The sequence below is a fragment of the Podarcis cretensis genome (genome assembly GCF_951804945.1).
Source record: "Podarcis cretensis genome assembly, chromosome: 12".
Lineage (NCBI taxonomy): Eukaryota > Metazoa > Chordata > Lepidosauria > Squamata > Lacertidae > Podarcis > Podarcis cretensis.
In genome coordinates, this window is record NC_137181.1 from 47,426,941 (window position 1) to 47,448,261 (window position 21,321).

Sequence of the window (21,321 nt, forward strand, 5' to 3'; positions counted from 1 at the left end):
CAGGCAGCAAAATGTATTGAGCCAGTGCTGTGTACAAAATTAAGACTCCCAGGATTTGTCAAGCCCTCTTTCCAAGCACCACTCCACTCATTTTACAAACACAAACGGGAAGCCTAGAGATTCCTTGCACTCAGGGTCTTCTTCAGTAATAAAGCAGACAAATTTTGGAGTTGGAAGCCCTACCAGATCAATTTTATGATGTCAGCTAATGAATCATTTTGTTATTAAACATGAGATTGTTCGCATTTTATTTTTTTGGGGGGGGAAATGAGAATTTTATGTACAAAAGTGACATAGCATTTGGATGCCCTGTGGAAATAATTTAGAAGACATGTTTAAATGTTTAGGATATTTCTGGATTTTTACAGTTTTTTAACTGCAATGAATTGAAAGTCCAAGAGTCCTTATTTTATATGTACCACATAACAACAACAACAACAACAACAACAACCTCTAAGAAATGCAAGGCTATTGTATTGTTATATTGCCTGCCTCAGAAATCTAGAAGTGTTGGCTTCAGATACATGAATTTTTCAGATACATGAAAACTACCGGTAGTTTTTCCTCCATTATTAAAATAGGTGTTGTGTAGGAAGTATTATCCTGTTTAGGCTGAAATCCAGCACATACTTACCTGGTAGCTAGTCCCATTCAACTGAATGGGACTGACCACTGAGTAGCCATGCACAGGATTTCACTGTTAATATAGAAATTACATCTAGTTTTGACACCTCAAATCAGGCTTCCTCAGCCTCAGCCCTCCAGATATTTTGAGACTACAATTCCCATCATCCCTGACTGCTGGTCCAGCTAGCTAGGGATCATGGGAGTTGCAGGCCAAAAACATCTGGAGGGCCGAGGTTGAGGAAGCCTGCCTCAAATGTTCCTTCACAACTTGTTTTTGAACTTCCAGAGATTAGACACTGTTCGTACGACTAGACTTGAACATACTAATAATTATAAACTATAATAGTTAAATAACATCCTCACCTTCTGGAAATTTCCATGGAGATTGCAAATGTTAGAGGTTTTCTCAAAAACCATTTACTTGTTTTTTTCCTGTCACAGAAACAGATTTTCACTTATATAATATTCCCACTGCTAACTGTCCAGGTGCACCTTCTTTTAAAGGCTATTTTTAAACCCCTCTGGCTCCCTTGAGCTGAGCAGAGGAATTTCCCTGGCACCGTCGGCTGCCTTTATCAAAACTTATAATCCAATTACGTGCATGATGTACTGACATGTGTGCCATAGGGTGTTGTGTGTGTGGGTGGAACTGAAGGAAGTCGCCAAACAGAAAGGTGAAGAAGTTCAGATTTCTTAATAAAAAATGACCGAAACAGCAAATGATTCCAGCATTACACACTCCTCAGAAATGATTGTCGTTTTCTCATTTTCAACAACAAAATAATGCAATGAGAGCCTGCTTAATCAGGCCCATGACCCATCCAGTCTAGCACCCTGCCCACAGTGTGCTAGACAAGACTGGTGACTGGGAGTGGCCTCAGGGACCACATAACACCGGTCCTGAGAGATCTGCATTGGCTCCCAGTACGTTTCCGAGCACAATTCAAAGTGTTGGTGCTGACCTTTAAAGCCCTAAACGGCCTCGGCCCAGTATACCTGAAGGAGCGTCTCCACCCCCATTGTTCTGCCGGACACTGAGATCCAGCGCCGAGGGCCTTCTGGCAGTTCCCTTGCTACGAGAAGTTAGGTTACAGGGAACCAGACAGAGGGCCTTCTCGGTAGTGGCACCCGTCAGATGTCAAGGAAATAAGCAGCTATCTTATCTTTAAAAGACATCTGAAGGCAGCCCTGTTTAGGGAAGTTTTTAATATTTAATGCTGCATTATTTTTAACACTCGATTGGGAGCCGCCCAGAGTGGCTGGGGGTACTCAGCCAGATGGGTGGAGTATGAATAAATTATTATTATTATTATTATTATTATTATTATTATTATTATTTCTAATCCTCTTTTAAAGCCACCCAAGTTGGTGGCCGTTACTGCCCTCTGTGGGATCCAGTTCCAGAGTTGCGCTGTGTGAAGTGCTTTCTTTTATCTGTCCTGAATGTTCCAACGCTCAGCTTCATCTAGCATCATTAGTCCAAATTTGTGTAGATAGAGCTGATTCCGAGAAGTGGTTTTGTCACAGAGTTGCTTATGCCGTCTTTATTGAAGCTTTTACTTCAGAAGTCAATTTGTTTCATCTAACACAGCAGAAGCTTATGAAAGCAGAGGAAGGTTTCTACACCCTACTTAATAAAAAGTGTTACTTACTTCCTGTCCTATTTTTCTAGAGAAACAGGTGCCAGAACTCAGCATGAAAGCCTCCCCTGTTCTCTTATAATGACATTGGGGCCCATCTGAGAGGGGCCGGAACTGAGTTCCAGCAAGTTCCAGCTGAAAGAAAAGCCTTGCTTTCTTCTTATTGTATTGTTCTTCTGTTGCAGGAACCCCCAAACTCAGCCATCCAGCTGTTTTGGGACTACAACTCCCATCATCCCTGACCACTGGTCCTGTTTGCTAGGGATGGTGGGAGTTGTAGTCCCAAAATGGCTGGAGGGCTGGGTTTGGGGATGCCTGTTCTATTGCATAGAGCAGGTATTATGAATGAAAGCTTCAAAGAAGCAACCAGGTGTTGGAAGATGCAAGTCTTGGAAAACTGGCTAAGCTGTTGAGCTCAGAAGATTCTTTTGGCTGACTATGATCTTCGGGGGGGGGGAGGGGGGCAACAGAGAAACCTATGAGGGTGCATAAAACGTACCGATGTGAGTAAACTAAAGAGCAGCAAGGAAACACATCTGCTCAGAAGCTCCCTTCAGTGTGGTTAATTTAGGCCAGTGTTTCTCAACCTTGGGTCCCCAGATGTTGTTGGACTACAACTCCCATCATCCCTGAGCTCTGGCCTTCCTAGCTAGGGATGGTGTTGTGCTGCTAATGCAGCCCACCTTAGGTCATGGCAAGACTCAATGGTGAGTCTCAACTCAACTTAGTGGCCTAAAGAGTCAGAATGAGGATTAGACCCCTCCAAAATGTTTTCATTCTAGGGGAGTAGGGGGAAAACCAGAATGAGTGGTGTTAAGTTGTGGGCGAACATATCAGACGACACAGCGATTCTTCCAAAGCAGCTCTTTATTTGTAAGGTGGAACAGAACTGAACTGAGGAGCTCAGTCAGCCTGCTTATATAGAGCTCCACTAGAATGCAACAGTAACCATTTTCTGTAACTAGCCAATCACTGAACGTCACTTTTGATCCTTCATTTGCATACAAACTATCCAATCACTGAACGTCACTTTCGTTTTTTTTTTTATAGTAATTTTTATTAATTTTCCACACATAAGATAAAGAACAATGTAACACAATATAACTTCATACTCATCGGTTCATAGCCTTTTTTCTTTGACTTCCCCATACCTTCCTATCCCTGCATCCTTGTTTAAAATTCTTTAGCAACCCTTAAGTCCATTGTCTTAGTTCCTTTTCGTAAATATTTCTTAAGTTTTTTTGTTTACTGCTGCAATTCTTTACTTCTTACCCCCTGACATCTTAACATTCCTCAATTTTACAATTATTTTTAAGATATATTTTGAAATTCTTCCAGTCCTCTTCCACTGTCTCTTTCCCCTGGTCCCGGATTCTGCCCGTCATCTCAGCCAGTCCCATAAAGTCAATCACCTTTGTTTGCCATTCTTCCAGAGTAGGTAGTTCTTGTGTCTTCCAATACTTTGCCAGTAGAATTCTTGCTGCTGTAGTGGCATACATAAAGAATGTCCTATCCTTCCTTAACACCACTTGGCCCACCATACCCAAGAGGAAAGCCTCTGGTTTCTTAGGAAAAGTCCACTTAAGGACCTTCTTAATTTCATTATAGATCATTTCCCAGAAAGCTTTAACCTTTGGGCAGGTCCACCAAAGGTGGTAGAAAGTGCCTTCAGTCTCATTACATTTCCAACACTTATTATTAGGCAAATGATAAATTTTTGCTAGCTTGACTGGGGTCATGTACCACCGGTAGATCATTTTCATAATATTTTCTTTTAAAGCATTACATGCAGTAAATTTAATACCGGTGGTCCATAGCTGTTCCCAGTCAGCAAACATAATATCATGACCTATATCTTGTGCCCATTTAATCATAGCTGATTTCACCGTTTCATCCTGTGTATTCCATTTTAACAGCAAGTTATACATTCTTGATAAATTCTTAGTATTGGGTTCCAACAATTCTGTTTCTAATTTTGACTTCTCTTTCTGAAATCCTATTTTCCTGTCCTGTTTAAACGTCTCATTTATCTGATGGTAATGCAACCAATCTCGAACCTTAGGTTTTAGTTTCTCATAACTCTGAAGTTTCACCCTTTCACCATCGTATTCTATAATCTCATGATATTTTGGCCATTTAGAATCCATATTAAGCTTTTTTACTTCCCTAGCTTCCATTGGTGACACCCACCTAGGGGTTTTGCTTTCCAACAAATCTTTGTATCTAGTCCAAACGTTATACAATGCTTTCCTTACAATATGGTTTTTAAAACTTTTATACACCTTTACCTTGTCGTACCATAAATATGCATGCCAACCAAAACTATTGTCATACCCTTCCAGATCCAAAATGTCAGTATTCTCCAAGAAGTAGCCAGTGTTTCAACCAGCAGAAAGCTGCTGATTCATAGTAGAGTCTTAAGTCCGGCAGGGCAAACCCCCCTCTATCCTTTGCATCAGTTAAAATCTTAAATTTAATTCTGGGCTTTTTGCCCTGCCAGACAAATTTTGATATGTCTTTCTGCCACTTCTTGAAACAGTCCATCTTATCCACAATCTGCAGCGTCTGGAATAAAAACAGCATTCTAGGCAATACATTCATCTTAATAGTAGCGATTCGGCCTAACAAGGAAAGTTTCAGCCTTGACCATATTTCCAGATCCTTTTTAACTTCTGACCAACATTTTTCATAATTATCCTTAAATAAATTCACATTCTTAGATGTTAAGTTTACCCCCAGGTATTTTACCCTTTTTGTTATTTCCAAGCCTGTTTCATTCTGAAAACTCTCTCTTTCTTCCATTGTTAAATTTTTTTCCAACACTTTCGTTTTTTGTCTGTTCAATTTAAAACCTGCTACTCGACCAAATATTTCAATTAGTTCTAATACTCTTTTAGTACTAGTGTCTGGCTGTTGCAAGGTCAAAACTAGATCATCTGCAAATGCTCTTAATTTATAATGTCTAACTCCGACCTGAACTCCTTTAACCAACTGGTCCTTTCTGATCATGTTTAACAAAACCTCCAGGACTGATATAAAAAGTAAAGGGGATATTGGGCAACCTTGTCGTGTACCTTTTTCTATAGGTATTTCTTCTGTTACCACATTATTTACAATTAATTTGGCTTTTTGTTGAGAATATATTGCACCTATACCGTTTTCAAAACCTTGGCCTACCCCCATCCCTTGGAGATTCTTTTTCATAAAAGTCCAACAAATATTGTCAAAGGCTTTCTCCGCATCCACAAAAATCAAAACTGCTTTCCTATTAATGTCAACGTCCAGCAGCTCCAAAATGTCTATAATGTTCCTCACATTGTCTGACATATGTCTACCTGGGAGAAAGCCTGTTTGGTCCTTATGAATCTCTTCTGCCAACACTCTTTTCAATCTTTTTGCCAAAATGTCTGCAAAAATTTTGTAATCCACATTGAGTAAAGATATAGGGCGGTAGTTTTTAACTTGGTTCTTCTCAGTCTCTGTTTTCGGTATAAGTGAGATGAAAGCCTCTTTCCACGATTCAGGTGCCTTTTTCCCCTTCAAAATTTCATTGCAAACTTCCTTCAATGGTTGTATCAGCCATTCTTTCAGCATTTTGTAGTATTTGGCCGTCAGGCCATCTGGTCCTGGTGATTTTCCCAATTTCATATTTTGAATGGCACCCTCTATTTCTTGTTCTGTTATTTCCTCGTTTAAGATCCTTTTACTTTGTTCTGAGATTTTTGGTAAACCGTATTTTCTGATGAATTCTTCTATTTCTTGCTCGTTGGTTGGCCCTTGTGCATACAATTTCTTAAAAAAGCTTTGAAAACAATTGTTGATCTCGTTGGGTTTGTGGATAATCTTTCTATCCATTTCTAAACTTGTTACCGTATTCATTTTCTGCCTTTTTTTCAATTGCCATGACAGAAGTTTCCCACATTTATCCGCTGATTCAAAAGTTTTTTGTCTCATTTGCTTTATCTTCCATTCTATTTGTTGGTTCATGAGTTCCATGTATTGCATCTGATGAAACTTTATTTCTCTCAAAATCTCATGAGACTTTGGTTTGGACCTCAACTTCTTCTCTCCTTCTTTTATTTTTTCTAAAATTTTTTCCTTCTTTTCATTTTGTTGCTTCCTCTTAATAGAATTTTGTTGAATTAGGAAACCTCGCATCACGGCTTTGCTTGCGTCCCAAATTATTCTTTTTTCCACATCTGTTTTCCTGTTGATCTCAAAGTAATCTTTTAATGTTTTAAGGGCCTTCTTATGGATCTCTTCGTCCTTGAATAGGGTGTCATTCATTCTCCATCTAAAGGAACCAGTTGTTGTTAGTTTCATCTCCATCTTGACCGCATTATGGTCGGAGCACGTTTTTGGGCAGATTTCTACTTTTTTTGTTCTTGACGCCAGACTACTAGAAATCCAAATTTGGTCTATTCTTGTCCATGTCATTTTTGCTTCTGAGAAGAAAGTTCCCTCTCTCTCTAAAGGATTCTTTGTTCTCCAAATGTCAATCAAGTCCATTGTTTCAGTCATTTCAAAAAAGATCCTTGGTAGTCTCCCTTCTTTCGAGATCACTTGTCTCTGTGCTTTATCCATGTTTGTTGAGACAACTCCATTCATATACTTTCGATCCTTCATTTGCATAACTATCTACAGTATCCCCCTGCTGGCCCAGGGTGAGAACTTCAGTACATAACAAGTGTGATGGAGGGGAGAAGCACTCCATTCACCCATGAAGCATCAGTGTCACTACTGCAGAGAAACAAAAGAATGTGCAATGGCATGCTGGATCGGAAGTCTTAATATCCTTCCCAGAAGCAAACTGCCAGCTTTCTACATCTAAAGGTTGCTAATAAGTTGACCTGATAAAGTGGGAGGTCATCTACCCAGGGAGGAATAAGAAGTTTTCTCAGAAATTCCAATTAAAGTCTAGCTCAGCTCTGGGTCCCACTGAAACCACCGGTGACATTTTAACACAGCACAGATGCAGGAGGCAAAAAAGCAATCTGTAAGGCGGAGGTGGTGAGAACAACTGTATTATTTTCTATAGAAGAATCCGTCTGAAATAAACAACATATGACTACTTGTTAAGATGTCCTCTAGGTCTGAAATGTGATGACAGGTGGGCATGGTTAAAGCCTGAGGAGGAAGAATGAGAACTGGGAAGAATGAGACACGGTCACCAGCCTCAGCTAGCCCCCCAACCCAACTGAAAAATCAGTCTGGGGGGGGGGGATTCCTGTCACCTTCCTCCTCTTTAGCTTCAGTGTTCTTTCTTGAAACTCAGCAGGGAGGCTGGGAGCAAACCTAGAATAAACCAGCTCTGTCTGTCATTGGCTATGACTCCACTTCCTGTTGGCCTCTCTTGCCTTCTGCCATACCAGTCTCAATGGCCACCAGCCACCACTGGATAAAGCGCTTATCCACACAAGTGTTCTGCATGAGCCCTGTCACATATTTGCCATATAGCTGGCTCTTTCATGTAAAGGTTTGGTGTTAAATTGGCTCCTTGCATCTAGTCCCGGGGCAGTTTGAGTATCAGATTTGCTCTGGACCCCATATATGTTCTCAGCCACCCTGGCTGCAGACAGGCCTTGCTGCCTTAGTGTTATTTCCAGCCCTACTACAAACAAAATGGTTTACATGGTTTTGTAAGAAGACTAGTCCTCCTGTAAACAATTAGCTCATTTCACAGTCTAATAAAATAGAAGTCTAGAGTTTTTAGTGTGCATTCTAATCGCTTTTTGTCCACATTGTTGTTGTTTAGTCGTTTAGTTGTGTCCGACTCTTCGTGACCCCATGGACCAGAGCACGCCAGGCACTCCTGTCTTCCACTGCCGCCCGCAGTTTGGTCAAACTTATGTTGGTAGCTTCGAGAACACTGTCCTCTGTCGTCCCCTTCTCCTTGTGCCCTCAATCTTTCCCAACATCAGGGTCTTTTCCAAGGAGTCTTCTCTTTTCATGAGGTGGCCAAAGTATTGGATCTGTCCTTCCAGTGAGCACTCAGGGCTGATTTTCTTAAGAATATATAATAATAATAATAATAATAATAATAATAATAATAATAATAATAATTTTTATTTATACCCCGCCCTCCCCAGCCAAGGCCGGGCTCAGGTTTGATAGGTTTGATCTTCTTGCAGTCCATGGGACTCTCAAGAGTCTCCTCCAGCACCATAATTCAAAAGCATCAATTCTTCGGCAATCAGTCTTCTTTAGGGTCCAGCTCTCACTTCCATACATCACTACTGGGAAAACCATAGCTTTAACTATACGGACCTTTGTTGGCAAGGTGATGTCTCTGCTTTTTAAGATGCTGTCTAGGTTTGTCATTGCTTTTCTCCCAAGAAGCAGGCGTCTTTTAATTTCGTGACTGCTGTCACCATCTGCAGTGATCATGGAGCCCAAGAAAGTAAAATCTCTCACTACCTCCATTTCTTCCCGTTTTGTCCACATTACTTTTATGAAATTGTCTTAAGCACCTAAGGTGCTTCCAGACTGTCACTATTTTCTGGTGGGAATCAATAATATACTAGCAAATTCAGGCAGTACAATTAAAGCTTATTTCAGACCTTATGCGATAAGAAAAAGTGATGAGGAAATGCACAGAAAAGTGTGAGTAGCACTTGTTTGACACAGTGTCATATAACATTCCTGCAAGCAAATCAGATTGAATGCTCAATAAACAGCTAATATAATCTAACTTCCCTGCAAGCTTTGTGCAAACAAATCAGACAACCAACCATCTGGAATTCACCCTAGTGAAAAGCTGGCTTGAATGCTCATATCACTGCAATAAAAGGGACTGCATGTTTGGCAAAGCAGCCCACACATTAAACTCTGCTGGCTATGGATTGAAAAGGTTAATCTTTTAATTCCGCTGTTGCTTTTAAACGGCACACATTCACCTGAGCCTACCTGTCTCCCTTCCAGGGCTCCTCGCATCTCCTTGAATGTTGAACTGAATTCTCCAATGAAGTCATGCTTTCCATTGGAATCCCAATCCCAAACTATGCACTGAAAGAAAAAAAAGAGAGAGAGAAATAATTCTTCTCCTTCCTTTAAAAAGATTTTTGGAGCTGATTTTATCCAAAACAATCCATATACAGTAGTACCTCAGGTTACACACGCTTCAGGTTACAGACGCTTCAGGTTACAGACTCTGCTAACCCAGAAATAGTACCTCAGGTTAAGAACTTTGCTTCAGGATGGGAACAGAAATCGTGCTCCGGCGGCGCAGCAGCAGCAGGAGGCCCCATTAGCTAAAGTGGTGCTTCAGGTTAAGAACAGTTTCAGGTTAAGGAATGAATTAAGTACTTAACCTGAGGTACCATTGTACCCAGTTTGTGTGACATGGTAAGCCAAACTATAGCTTCGTAATACCTATGTGAATGTGTGGGCTCCCAGAGATATTACAATGGCTTTGGTCCTGCCTGGTCCTTTTTACTCATGGTTAAATTCTCTCCTCACTAAACACAAGGCGGAGCCAAAGTTTGTACACAACAAGGAAAAGGACCATGGAAGAGCAAAGTTCCAGCAAGCTCCTCTCTTGGAGCCCACACGTTCAAATCGTCTTGCTAAGCCATAGTTGGCTTCCTGTGTCATAGGGCTGTTGGATAATTTTGTCAGGAATGGAACTGGGAATGGAAATTGCCACAATAACACATGTTAATCCGAGGTCAGGAACAGAAATTGTGCATGTGAATAACATAATAATAATAATAATAATAATAATAATAATAATAATAATAAATTTATTTATATCCCGCCCTCCCCAGCCGAAGCCGGGCTCAGGGCGGCTAACAATAATCAAATAATCAAACAATCAATTTTTCGTCCCATAGGACGAAATTTTTCGTCCCATAGGACGCTCCATCCCATAGGACGCACCTACTTTTTTTGGGGGGGGGAAATAAAGGAAAAATTTTTTTCCCTTTATTTCCCCCCCAAAACCAGGTCGGGGAACAGTGGGATGGCGGCGCTGCGCCTCCCTGCTGTCCCCTGAGCTTGTGGGGATGGCCGATGTCTGTCCGGCGCGCGGGGCGCTCTGCTTCAGGGCGCCATGCGCGCCGGGCGGCAGGCTGCTATCCGCAGTGTGGGGAGCCCTGCGGGGAACTCCTGCAGGGCTCCCCACGCTGTGGATGTCTGTCCGGCGCGCGGGGCACCTGCGCGAAGCACAGGGCGTCCTCCAAAGGGCCCCCTTGCTCCGCGCTGCCGGCTGCTGCCCGCAAGCCCTGCGCGCCGGTGGGAGTTCCCCCCGGGCGCGCAAGGCTTGCGGACACCTGCGCGAAGCACGGGCGTCCTCCAAAGGGCCCCCCGTGTTCCGCGCTGCCGGCTGCCGCCCGCAAGCCCTGCGCGCCGGGGGAGTTCCCCCTGGGTGCGCAAGGCTTGCGGACACCTGCGCGAAGCACGGGGCGTCCTCCGGAGGGCGCCCCATGCTCCGCGGTGCAGGCTGCCGCCCTCAAGCCCTGCGCGCCAAGGGAAGTCCCCCCCGGGCGCGCAAGGCTTGTGGACACCTGCGCGAAGCACGGGCGTCCTCCGGAGGGCGCCCTGTGCTCCGCGCTGCCGGCTGCTGCCGGCAAGCCGTGCGCGCCCGGGGGGAGTTCCCCCGGGCGCGCAAGGCTTGCGGACACCTGCGCAAAGCACGGGGCGTCCTCCAAAGGGCGCCCTGTGCTCCGCGCTGCAGGCTGCCGCCCTCAAGCCCTGCGCGCCAAGGGAAGTTCCCCCCGGGCGCGCAAGGCTTGCGGACACCTGCGCGAAGCATGGGGCGTCCTCTGGAGGGCGCCCCGTGCTCCGCGCTGCCGGCTACCGCCGGCAAGCCGTGCACGCCCGGGGGGAGTTCCCCCCGGGCACGCAAGGCTTGCGGATAGCTTTCTGGAGCCTGGAGAGCGAGAGGCGTCGGTGCGCACCGACGCCTCTCGCTCTCCAGGCTTCAGCGAAAGCCTGCATTCGCCCCATAGGACGCACACACATTTCCCCTTCATTTTTGGAGGGGAAAAAGTGCGTCCTATAGGGCGAAAAATACGGTAATCACACATTCTAAAAATATTTCATTATAAAAATTAATTAAAATCAAATTAATGGCAACCGATTAAGCAAAATTCTGTGCAGGTTGCCAGAGGAGGGAGTCAGGCTGCGCCCTGACCAAAGGCCTGGTGGAACAACTCTGTCTTGCAGGCCCTGCGGAAAGATGTCAGGTCCCGCAGGGCCCTAGTCTCTTGTGACAGCAGTATTTGCTATTGTATTTTTTTTTCCATTTCACAAACATTGCTGTAAATAATTATGCTATGTTCTGATTGCCCTTTGGGCTAGCCCCACATTTAAAAACAGGGTCTCTAAAAAGATAATGTCTGTCTTAGGCTGCATCCCGTTTCCTTCATTTTTGAAGTGATTATGCAATACTTGAAAACTGTTTTTTAAAAGTATTTAGGGTCCCCCCCCCAATACATCTGAGGTCCTAAGCTGTGCATAAAACTGTGTGTATAAATCTGGCACTGTCTCTGTGTTATGTTGCTTCTGCCTGACATTTTGGGTTTTTTCCCTAACAAATGCTGCCACTTCCCCACTCCTCCTCCCCCTTGGGAGAGTAGCAGGTTGGGAGGGGAGATCCAAGCAGATGGGTTGATTTGGATAGAAAAATTGGCAAGGATTTCATCCAGTTAAATGCAAAGATAAATATAAATACAACAAACTGTGATATATTAATTAATTCCTATGCACAGTACCTTTTGGCTGCTGAAGACCAACATTTTAATATTTGGTGGGATACAGAGTACAACTGTGATCTAAGAAGCACTCCTTTGTGGGGGGGGCAGGGGAGCTGCTGAATAAGATATTCTGGTGCCTTTTGAGACTCAAGAGGGAGTGGGAAAAAGAACACGACTGAAGTAGTCTGTCATTTTTCACCACATAAGTCTATACCTTCTGCTTTGACCTTTATATCCCAAAGGGACGGAATATGCTTGAATCAGGTGCAGGAACTACATCTTTCTCTTGAAAACCGACAAGCTTGCTGACAAGTCTGACAGAGATAGGAGTGATGTGCCCCTCTGTGCCCAGGTTTGTATGTTTAGAGGTATACAGTTAAAAAGAGAGATTGCTGTGAATTTTGGCCCCCCCTCCCCCATTTGATAAGGTTTCATTTTCACATTGCCAGTGCTAACAGGAAAAAGAACACACCTGGACAAGAAAATTGCGGGCAAGGAGAAACGATTTAACCCCTTTTCTGCTTGTTGTTCTCCAACTGGATATAAAGTCCCTATATCTAGCGCTACACAGAAACCCCAGCTGCTTTGGATTAAAAACAACTGAAGGGGAAAATAATGGTATTGAGTCTTAAGGTGCCTCACTCGCCCCATACATTTAAAGCTCTATTATATCACTGATTATATCATTTGGGTGGGGTTTTTACCTTTACATACAAGGCAGAGAAGGGTTTCTTCTTCTTTCTTTTATCAAAACAAAAAAATAAATAAAAATAAAAGGTTTTTCCGTCATTTCTACCGGCGGCTCAGCTGCATTTCTGGGGCAGAAGGCAGATTGGAATGACACTACACCGTGATGTAACATCATTCCCAAAGGCACTCTTGAGGAATCTCCCTACGACTGCTGCTACATAATGATGAACTGTGGCTCCCAGGAGTTTTCTGTATCTGGAATGTGGCCCAGCTGCTGAGACCAGTCATACTGCTGCCTGAATTGGCAAGGTTGCCCCCCTTTTTTTGGTAAAGCAAAGAAAAAAACAAATCCTTCATACGCCTCTCATTTAAAAAGAAGATCACCCCCAGAAAAATCTGTTCCCAGCCCCCAGAGTTCTCAAAATACTCTGTCCACTTCCATGGGTGGTCAAATGGTTTGTCTCTAATAGACAATACTGACTAAAGTTATATAACAGTTATATATTGTATTTTGCTTTGGTGAAATGTGGAGTATTTTCCATTGTGGTACTGGCCAGATGTTGTTGGACTCCAACTCAAATCATCCCTGACCTTTGGCCATGCTGGGCAGGACTAATAAGAGTTGGAGTCCAACAGCAGCTGGAAGCTAACATGTTGGCTACCCCTCCTCTATTTCCAGATTTGTTTGATTTTGCCTCTTCGAAAGGATGCAGAATTAAACCTGTTCTCCTTGGAGGAAGAGAGGGGAGCTTAAAGGTAAAGGTAAAGGGACCTCTGACCATTAGGTACAATCATGACCGACTCTGGGGTTGCGGCGCTCATCTTGCTTTATTGGCTGAGGGAGCTGGCGTACAGCTTCCAGGTCACATGGCCAGCACCACAATGCCACTTCTGGCAAACCAGAGCAGCGCACGGAAACGCCATTTGCCTTCCCGCCGGAGCGGTACCTATTTATCTACTTGCACTTTGACGTGCTTTCGAACTGCTAGGTTGGCAGGAGCAGGGACTGAGCAACGGGAGCTCACCCCGTCGCGGGGATTAGAACTGCCAACCTTCTGATCAGCAAGTCCTAGGCTCTGTGGTTTAACTCACAGTGCTACCTGCTAAAGACACAAACTCAGTTAGTTTTAATTTTCCCAGGGATCTTCATTCCTAGATAGATAGATAGAGAGAGAGAGAGAGAGAGAGAGAGATTGATTGATAGATAGATAGATAGATAGATAGATAGATAGATAGATAAATAGATAGATATAGATAGATAGATAGATAGATAGATAGATAGATAGATAGAGATGATAGATAGATAGATAGATAGATAGATAGATAGATAGATGATAGATACATGTATTACACACTCACTCACAATCAAGGTTGTGATATCAAGATGATATGCTGCTGGCATGGGAGCCATTCTCCCATGGTAGTCCTTCTCTTGTTAGTGCCATCAGGATAATTGCGAGCAGCCCTGGGACATGAGCGACGAGCCTCATACTCTCTCCAACAGCAATACCAACCCTTAAAACACCACCCAAAGCTGGTTTGTGATGCAGTAGCCCCCATGCCACCAGGATAATGTAAGAGGAGCTTGCTCCATGATGTTGAAAGAGTAGCTAAGGGTGCAATTCTGTGCACATCTGTTTGGGCACAGGTTCCACTGAAGTATATGGGCTTTACATCCCTGCAGGATTCTTGTGGCTTCAGGAGACAGACTGGTGGGCAGGCAGCCCACCTGTCAAACTTGGCCTCTGGAGGGAGGCAGGGGGCAGTTAACCAGCTGGTCTGTTGCTCAGATCCAGTTCCCCCACCCCTGTTCTCAGGAAACCAGTGTGCTGGCACCACTGACCTCTCTTGCTGCTTGAAGACTGGGCTGCATGTAACATTGCTATCTGCACTGACTAACAGCAGATCTCCAGGGTTTCAGAAAAGAGCGTTTCCCAGCCCTACCTGAAGACGCCAGGAACTGATGCTGAGACCTTTTGCATAGCTCCAAAGCTATGACTCTTCCCTGCTACTTTTATGGAGCATCAATCTTGTCTTTTTTCACATGTGTTTAAGGCAGCAGAGCCAATCTCACCTGGAGGAGACGATAAATCAAGTGGTTTACTGCTCTGTTAACTTCCAGAAAAACTGCTTGCCAGCTGAGTCTGTTTACATACCCAGGGTCTGCTAGGGCACTATTTGCACATCATACAACTGTCCTCTGCTCTTTATTGAAGCAGGTTGTGAGGGATACCAGGTTGCATAGCCTCTAATCACATGTCCTTTATTCCTACAATAAAATGCTGTGTAGGGCTGCTGTTAAAGAGTGAAAAAATCAATTTCACCATCCCTCTCCCACATAGGTGCCAACTCCCTGGGGACCTGGGTGCCCGAGCATGAAAGGGCTGGGCACCCACAAATTTCAGTGCCAGAGCCATGCACACTGTATGGCACACATGGCCCCGGGCACCCATGGTCGCGGGACCAATTTGGCAATCCTGCCCCCTCATTTCCCCCAACAGTCAGGATTCTGTGGCCACTGAGCATGCTCATTCCTCACTTATCCTTTAGCTGCTGCCCCTACTTCTGCAAATCTTATAATTGGGACACATATGATACTGAACTAAACCACTGAGCTTCTTGAGCTTGCCAATCAGAAGGTCGGCGGTTCGAATCCCCATGATGGGGTGAGCTCCTGTTGCTCTGTCCCAGCTCCTGCCAACCTAGCAGTTCAAAAGCACATCAAAGTCCAAGTAGATAAATAGGAACCGCTGTGGCGGGACGGTAAACGGCGTTTCCGTGCGCTCTGGTTTCCATCACGGTGTTCCATTGCGCCAGAAGCGGTTTAGTCAGCCTGGCCACATGATCCAGAAGTTGTACGCCGGCTCCCTTGGCCTGAAAGCGAGATGAGCGCCGCAACCCCATAGTCACCTTTGGTGACTTAACTGTCCAGGGGTCCTTACCTTTTTACCTTTTTATGATTTCCCCAAACCAGGCAATACCTCCCTTATGTCTTTGTGGTGCTGTTTTGGTTTTAAATACATAAGCAATGGTACATTTTGGGTTTGGCTACAGGAGCCACAGGACTCATAGCCTAAATAACATAAATAGAGAACAAATAAAAGCTACCATAGGCAATGCGCAGCCCCTCCTGTTCTTCCCCCTCCCTAAAAAACAAACATTCACAATTGCCAGTTGCTGATTAAAGAAAAAGAACAAAGAAACCTGATTGCACTAATGATCCATTCATTATCTGAAGTTCGTTATAATGCCAGAAAGTTGTTAAGCAGAAGGCGAAGGCGAAGAAGAAAGGACTGTTTTGGATTATTTGAGGTTTGAATTTTAATTGGAGATCATTAAAAGTCAAATTGCATCTAACAAGGTCAAGGTTAACATAGATCAAGCTGGTTGTTTATTTCATTCCTGTGGGCTTCTAACTTTAGCTTTAGGGAAGCAACCTAGTTCTTAGTACCACTGAGCTCTGGGACAAAAGAAGCCATTATTCTCTCAGTGTTGTTTGCACAGCTATAATCAGGGTGAGGGTAAGGGTGCTTGTTAGCTGGCCTATTATAATTGCCTATTATGCAAGAGATTTACAACTGGCTATAAACATTCATTGCCACCCCAGGTCAGTATACTACATACAGTGGGCTGCTAAACAAAACAGCAACTGATGTGAATTCGCGTACTAGTTTACAGAACCAAATACGCTGTTAGGGATAAGCAAATCTGTTGGTTTCCTGTAAGTTTGTCACTTTTCCGATCTAAAGTTCACTTCCCAACATTTCCACATCCATTTGCAAATTCCTTTCTTGAAAAGTCCATCAGTATTTTAGTGCTGATTTCTCATGATATGCTGATTTCTCATTTTTGTATGCGATCTTTGCCTAATACAAACATTCTTTCCTAATATTATTTGTTTATCAAAAAATTATACACTGCTTGATTGTAAAGAAAACTTCAAAGTAGTTTACAAAAAGAACCATAAAACCAGGATTTTTTGTTTTTGTTTTTTTTAAAAAAGTTAAAACATACAAGGAGTTAATATACTAAGACAATATTTCTAGGCTTGCCTAAACAATAATGTTTTTGGCAGGTGCCGAAAAGAATGCAAAGCTTGATCTTAATAAGCAGGGAATTATTTCCCAAAGTGTTGGTGTTGCCACACTGAACAACTGAGTTCTTACAAATGCATTTTGTAGCACCTGCAGTAGTGGCAATTCCACCAACTGAAGCAGAAATAAAATGCATTTTTGTATGTTATTCTCACATATAGACACACTGGTGTACTGTACCCTAGTACATGCATTTTTGTACCGATTGTCTGATGAAATGCATTGCAAAATTAGGAGAATTTGAAAGGACAGCTGTGTTTTGGTTTGTGTATTGTTTTATATTCAAGTTAGATAGATAAAGGACGTTCAGTACACATTAAAAGCTGAATCTACCAAATCTGTGCACAACTGTCCTTCAAAATTTGAACTTATCTGAATTTTGCGACATAGTTTTCCAATCCCTGTATACAAAATAGCATAGGTCAAGGGAAGTGTGTGCACACATGAAGGTGTTAATGAAAATAACATATAAAAATGAATTATGTTACAGGAAATAGTTTGCAAAAATGTGTAGTCAAAACTGCATATAAAAATGAGTACGTTAGGAGAAATTTGCACAATATGGATGAATTAGCATGAGGGTTTACTCCCTACCCTAGAATACTCATTCACTTTTGATCAGCTGTCTTTGACATGAAAATGTTCCACATCAAGTGGCTGTTGGCTGCTTCTTTGAAGGTTGGTAGATAGGAGAAATGGAAAGGCTGGACCTCTTACAGTCTACAATTAAGAAGTAGGCCTTTCAGACAGTGAAATGTCCTCCATCTTTAAAGGTAAAGGTAAAGGGACCCCTGACCATTAGGTCCAGTTGCAGACGACTCTGGGGTTGTGGCACTCATCTCGCTTTACTGGCCGAGGGACCCGACATACAGCTTCCGGGTCATGTGGCCAGCATGACTAAGCCGCTTCTGGCGAACCAGAGCAGCGCACGGAAACGCTGTTTACCTTCCCGCCAGAGTGGTACCTATTTATCTACTTGCACTTTGATGTGCTTTCAAACTGCTAGGTTGGCAGGAGCAGGGACCGAGCAATGGGAGCTCATCCTGTCGCAGGGATTCGAACCGCCGACCTTCTGATCGGCAAGTCCTAGGCTCTGTGGTTTAACCCACAGCGCCACCCACGTCCCATCTTTACAGAGGTGCAAACAGCATCTGCAATGTTCTGAATACTTTGTACTCCTCAGAATGAGATGCTTCCATGCTCTTCCAACTGTGGCTGAAGCCATCCTGCCACATTACCAACGCTTAGTGAACCTCTGAGTCAACTGCTTCATTCTTAGTGATTTGTGGGTTGGAGGCTGCTAAGGGAGAAGTGGGAAAGATGCTGTTGCATCTGCTACAAGAGCTGAAGTCTGGGACACTGCACACCATCAACACTGCCCAAAACAATGCATTATGCTTGAAAAGGGGAACTGTCTCTAAGGTTTTGTTACCAACACTTTTCTAGACCGCCCTGCTCCTAATGCAAACCAACAACAAAAGTTCTATGAATGGTAGCATCTCTCTCTCTCTCTCTCTCTCTCTCTCTCTCTCTCTCACACACACACACACACACACGGTGTGTAATACCTGAATAGATAGAAGACAAGAGCCTTTTTAAAGAACGGGGAATACCAGCAACATTTTTTTTTCAATGGCCTGCTGGTGCCAAATAAAACACAGCATAGTTCTAATTACATCAAGTGAGAATCTGGTCCTGTGAATCAATGTTTTGTTGTATAGCTTCCTGCAATATAAGCCACTGTTTCTACAACACAACAAAAGCAACATATGTATGATTGCCACTTTTGAGAACACTGTTTTCAGATTCTCTCTCACTCAACTGGTAAGGCTGCCAAAATGTCTCGGCAAGTTTTTTTGTTTTGTTTTTTAACAATAATTATTCTCTTTTTAATTTCTTTGTTTGTTCTCGTCTCTTCAGCAAAGGCTACCTCCTGTATATACATGATAACTCAGATACCACATCCCCCTTGAATGTTTTCTATCTCTCTTTTTCATGCACTAGCCACCTGGTGACCCAGACACCAACCCCAAAGAGGGGACTTGTCTCATCCTTGGTCTAGAGTAGTGATGCAGACATTAACATGGAGGTGGAGATCAGGAAAGGATCAGAAGCTTCATCTAGGAATGAACTGATAAAGGATTCCAGTGCAGGGAAAGGCCTCTGCCACATGGAAAACCATGTACCAGCGACAGAGTTCACCTGATTTTGATTTATTAGATTTCTAAGCTGCTTTTCATTCATATGAATTGCAAAGCGGCTTACAAACAATAAACAACACTAACCATAATAGGTAAAGGTAAAGGGACCCCTGACCATTAGGTCCAGTCATGACCGACTCTGGGGTTGCGGTGCACATCTCGCTTTATTGGTCGAGGGAGCTGGCGTACAGCTTCTGGGTCATGTGGCCAGCATGACTAAGCCGCTTCTGGCGAACCAGAGCAGCGCATGGAAACGCCGTTTACCTTCCTGTCGGAGCGGTACCTATTTATCTACTTGCACTTTGACATGCTTTCAAACTGCTAGGTTGGCAGGAGCTGGAGCTGAGCAACGGGAGCTCACCCCGTTGCGGGGATTCAAACCACAACCTTCTGATTGGCAAGTCCTAGGCTCTGTGGTTTAACCCACAGCGCCACCCGCGTCCCATGTACTAACCATAATTGAACATCACAAATACAACATACACCATATAGTTGCTGGCATCCCTCTGTCTTGAGAAACAAGGGAGTGCACCTCCAGCGGTGAAGTCAAACTGCTGCATTAGCAGCACTGAAATGACCTCCCTGGGATGCAAGCCTGGGAAGTGAGAATCTGTACTTAATATTCTTATAAGCCCTCCTTGCCCCCAAGAATCAGATACAGTAAGCCATTGATAAAATGGTCCAAGATGGCAAACAATCACAAATGATGGTGCAACACTTCTGAAGCAGCTGCAGGTCCTTTGCCCTGCAGCCAAAATGGCAAGTAACATTTCAATTATGAATCTCATGTCAGTCCCCAAAGTGATGTCAAATCATGCACATATTTATACGCTCCTCCAAATTTCTAGCGATTGCTTGCAGAAAATAACAAGGTTTAGTATTGTCAGGGAACTGCCATCAACTCAGAGACAAGAGATGGAAGGGCAGTTGTGTTATAGGGAGCCTCCGAAAATCTTGCAAAGCAGTTCCTCCTCTGGCGAGGAGGAAAGCCCCTCCTCCAGTGGAGAAGAGGTGAAGGGACCAGGGGATGCTAAGGAGAGCCTCAACACAGAGCCTGAGCAAACCGGAGGGGAGGGAAGTACCCCCCTGCCAGCACCCATTCTGTGCAGTAAGCTTTGGCACAGGGAGGGAAGGAAAAGGCTGGGGGTGATGCGACTTTTATGCTGGGGGAGGTACAAAGGCCAACCACTCCCAGATTCTGCTAGCGACTGAGCCAGACTTGAACTTAGGATGCTCTTCATTGTAAATAGTTTGCACCAAGAATAAAGCCTGGAAAAGACAGGTCAGAGTCTTGCCTGTTTACTCCCGAGCAACCACACCAGCTGTGCTGGTCCCGGGGGGAGGTTACCGTGCGGCGTGGTCTGAGTCTGGTCCTAGGTTGAGGGTATGGAGGCTGTCCGTCAAGGTTGAAGCGGGGTCCAAGGCAAGGAGCCGGGCGTGGTTAGGAACTCCGGAAGAGCAGGTCAGGGTGCTGGCAGGAACAGGTTTCCAGCGATGCTGCTCCCTCAACCTGGGACTGGGCTGACTGGCCTTTATCTCCTCTGAGGCAAAGGCGGTCCTGGCCCACAGGTGACTCGCCTCTCCTGGCCTTAAGGCGAGCACTCCTCCTGAGAGAACCTAGTTCCTTCCGCCTCTCTGTCCTGAGCCTCTGTAGCTCCGGAGAGGCTGGAGGGTTACTGGATCCAGAGGCAACCTCACCTTCCCCTGACAGGGCTGGGAGAGGAGCACCTACAGGCAATGGGTCCTCAATCACCTCCGGAACCGGAGCGCATTCAGCTGGTGTCTGCTCCTGAGGATCTGGCACAGGTGAGGGCCCTTCAGGTTCAAGCCACTGCCCCAGCTCAGCCGGCCTTGGAGGCGGGGACTCCTGTGCAGGCTGGGATTCCTCAGGTTCAGCCTCTGAATCGGATTCCCAGGCCATCACACCAGCATCTGACAAGTATATTCAGGCGGTGCGATAGGACAGTGCATCTGGCAGCTAGCCCAAAGGTTGGTGGTTTGAGCCCATCCAGGGACAGCTATGGACAGAATTCCTGCATTGTAGGGGGTTGCACTAGATGAGCCTTGAGGTCGCTTCCAACTGTACAATTCTATGATTCTACGCATTTGGGGGCGCACCTGCTGTTTCTGATGAGTGGGCCCCCAAGCCCTGCCTCGAGGGCACCAGCAAACAGACCATTCTGGCTCCCAGCTATTCTCTGTTCCGTCTTGGTTCCCAGACTTCCCAGAAGCAGAGCCGTTCCTATCATTTAATTGGTACATAATCTTTTTTTCTAAAAGGTCTGAGCAGCCAGAGATTTTAATTTAACTCTTCCTGGCAACTTCCCCCAGATATTAACTGTCAGAGCAGATAACAGAAATTTGGCGGAGAAGG

At 44.4% G+C, this 21,321-nt stretch overlaps 1 protein-coding gene across 5 annotated transcripts in view; it reads right to left on the reverse strand.

The window, feature by feature from the left end:
• The window catches only part of CPNE4 (copine 4), a 274,129-nt gene that overhangs the window by 33,592 nt on the left and 219,216 nt on the right, over nucleotides 1-21,321 (reverse strand). For all 5 annotated transcript variants that reach the window (XM_079947325.1, XM_079947327.1, XM_079947326.1 and 2 more), the window contains one exon: nucleotides 9,174-9,272. In XM_079947325.1, coding sequence (XP_079803451.1) covers nucleotides 9,174-9,272 — 99 coding nt within the window. The remainder of the gene's footprint in view (nucleotides 1-9,173; nucleotides 9,273-21,321) is intronic.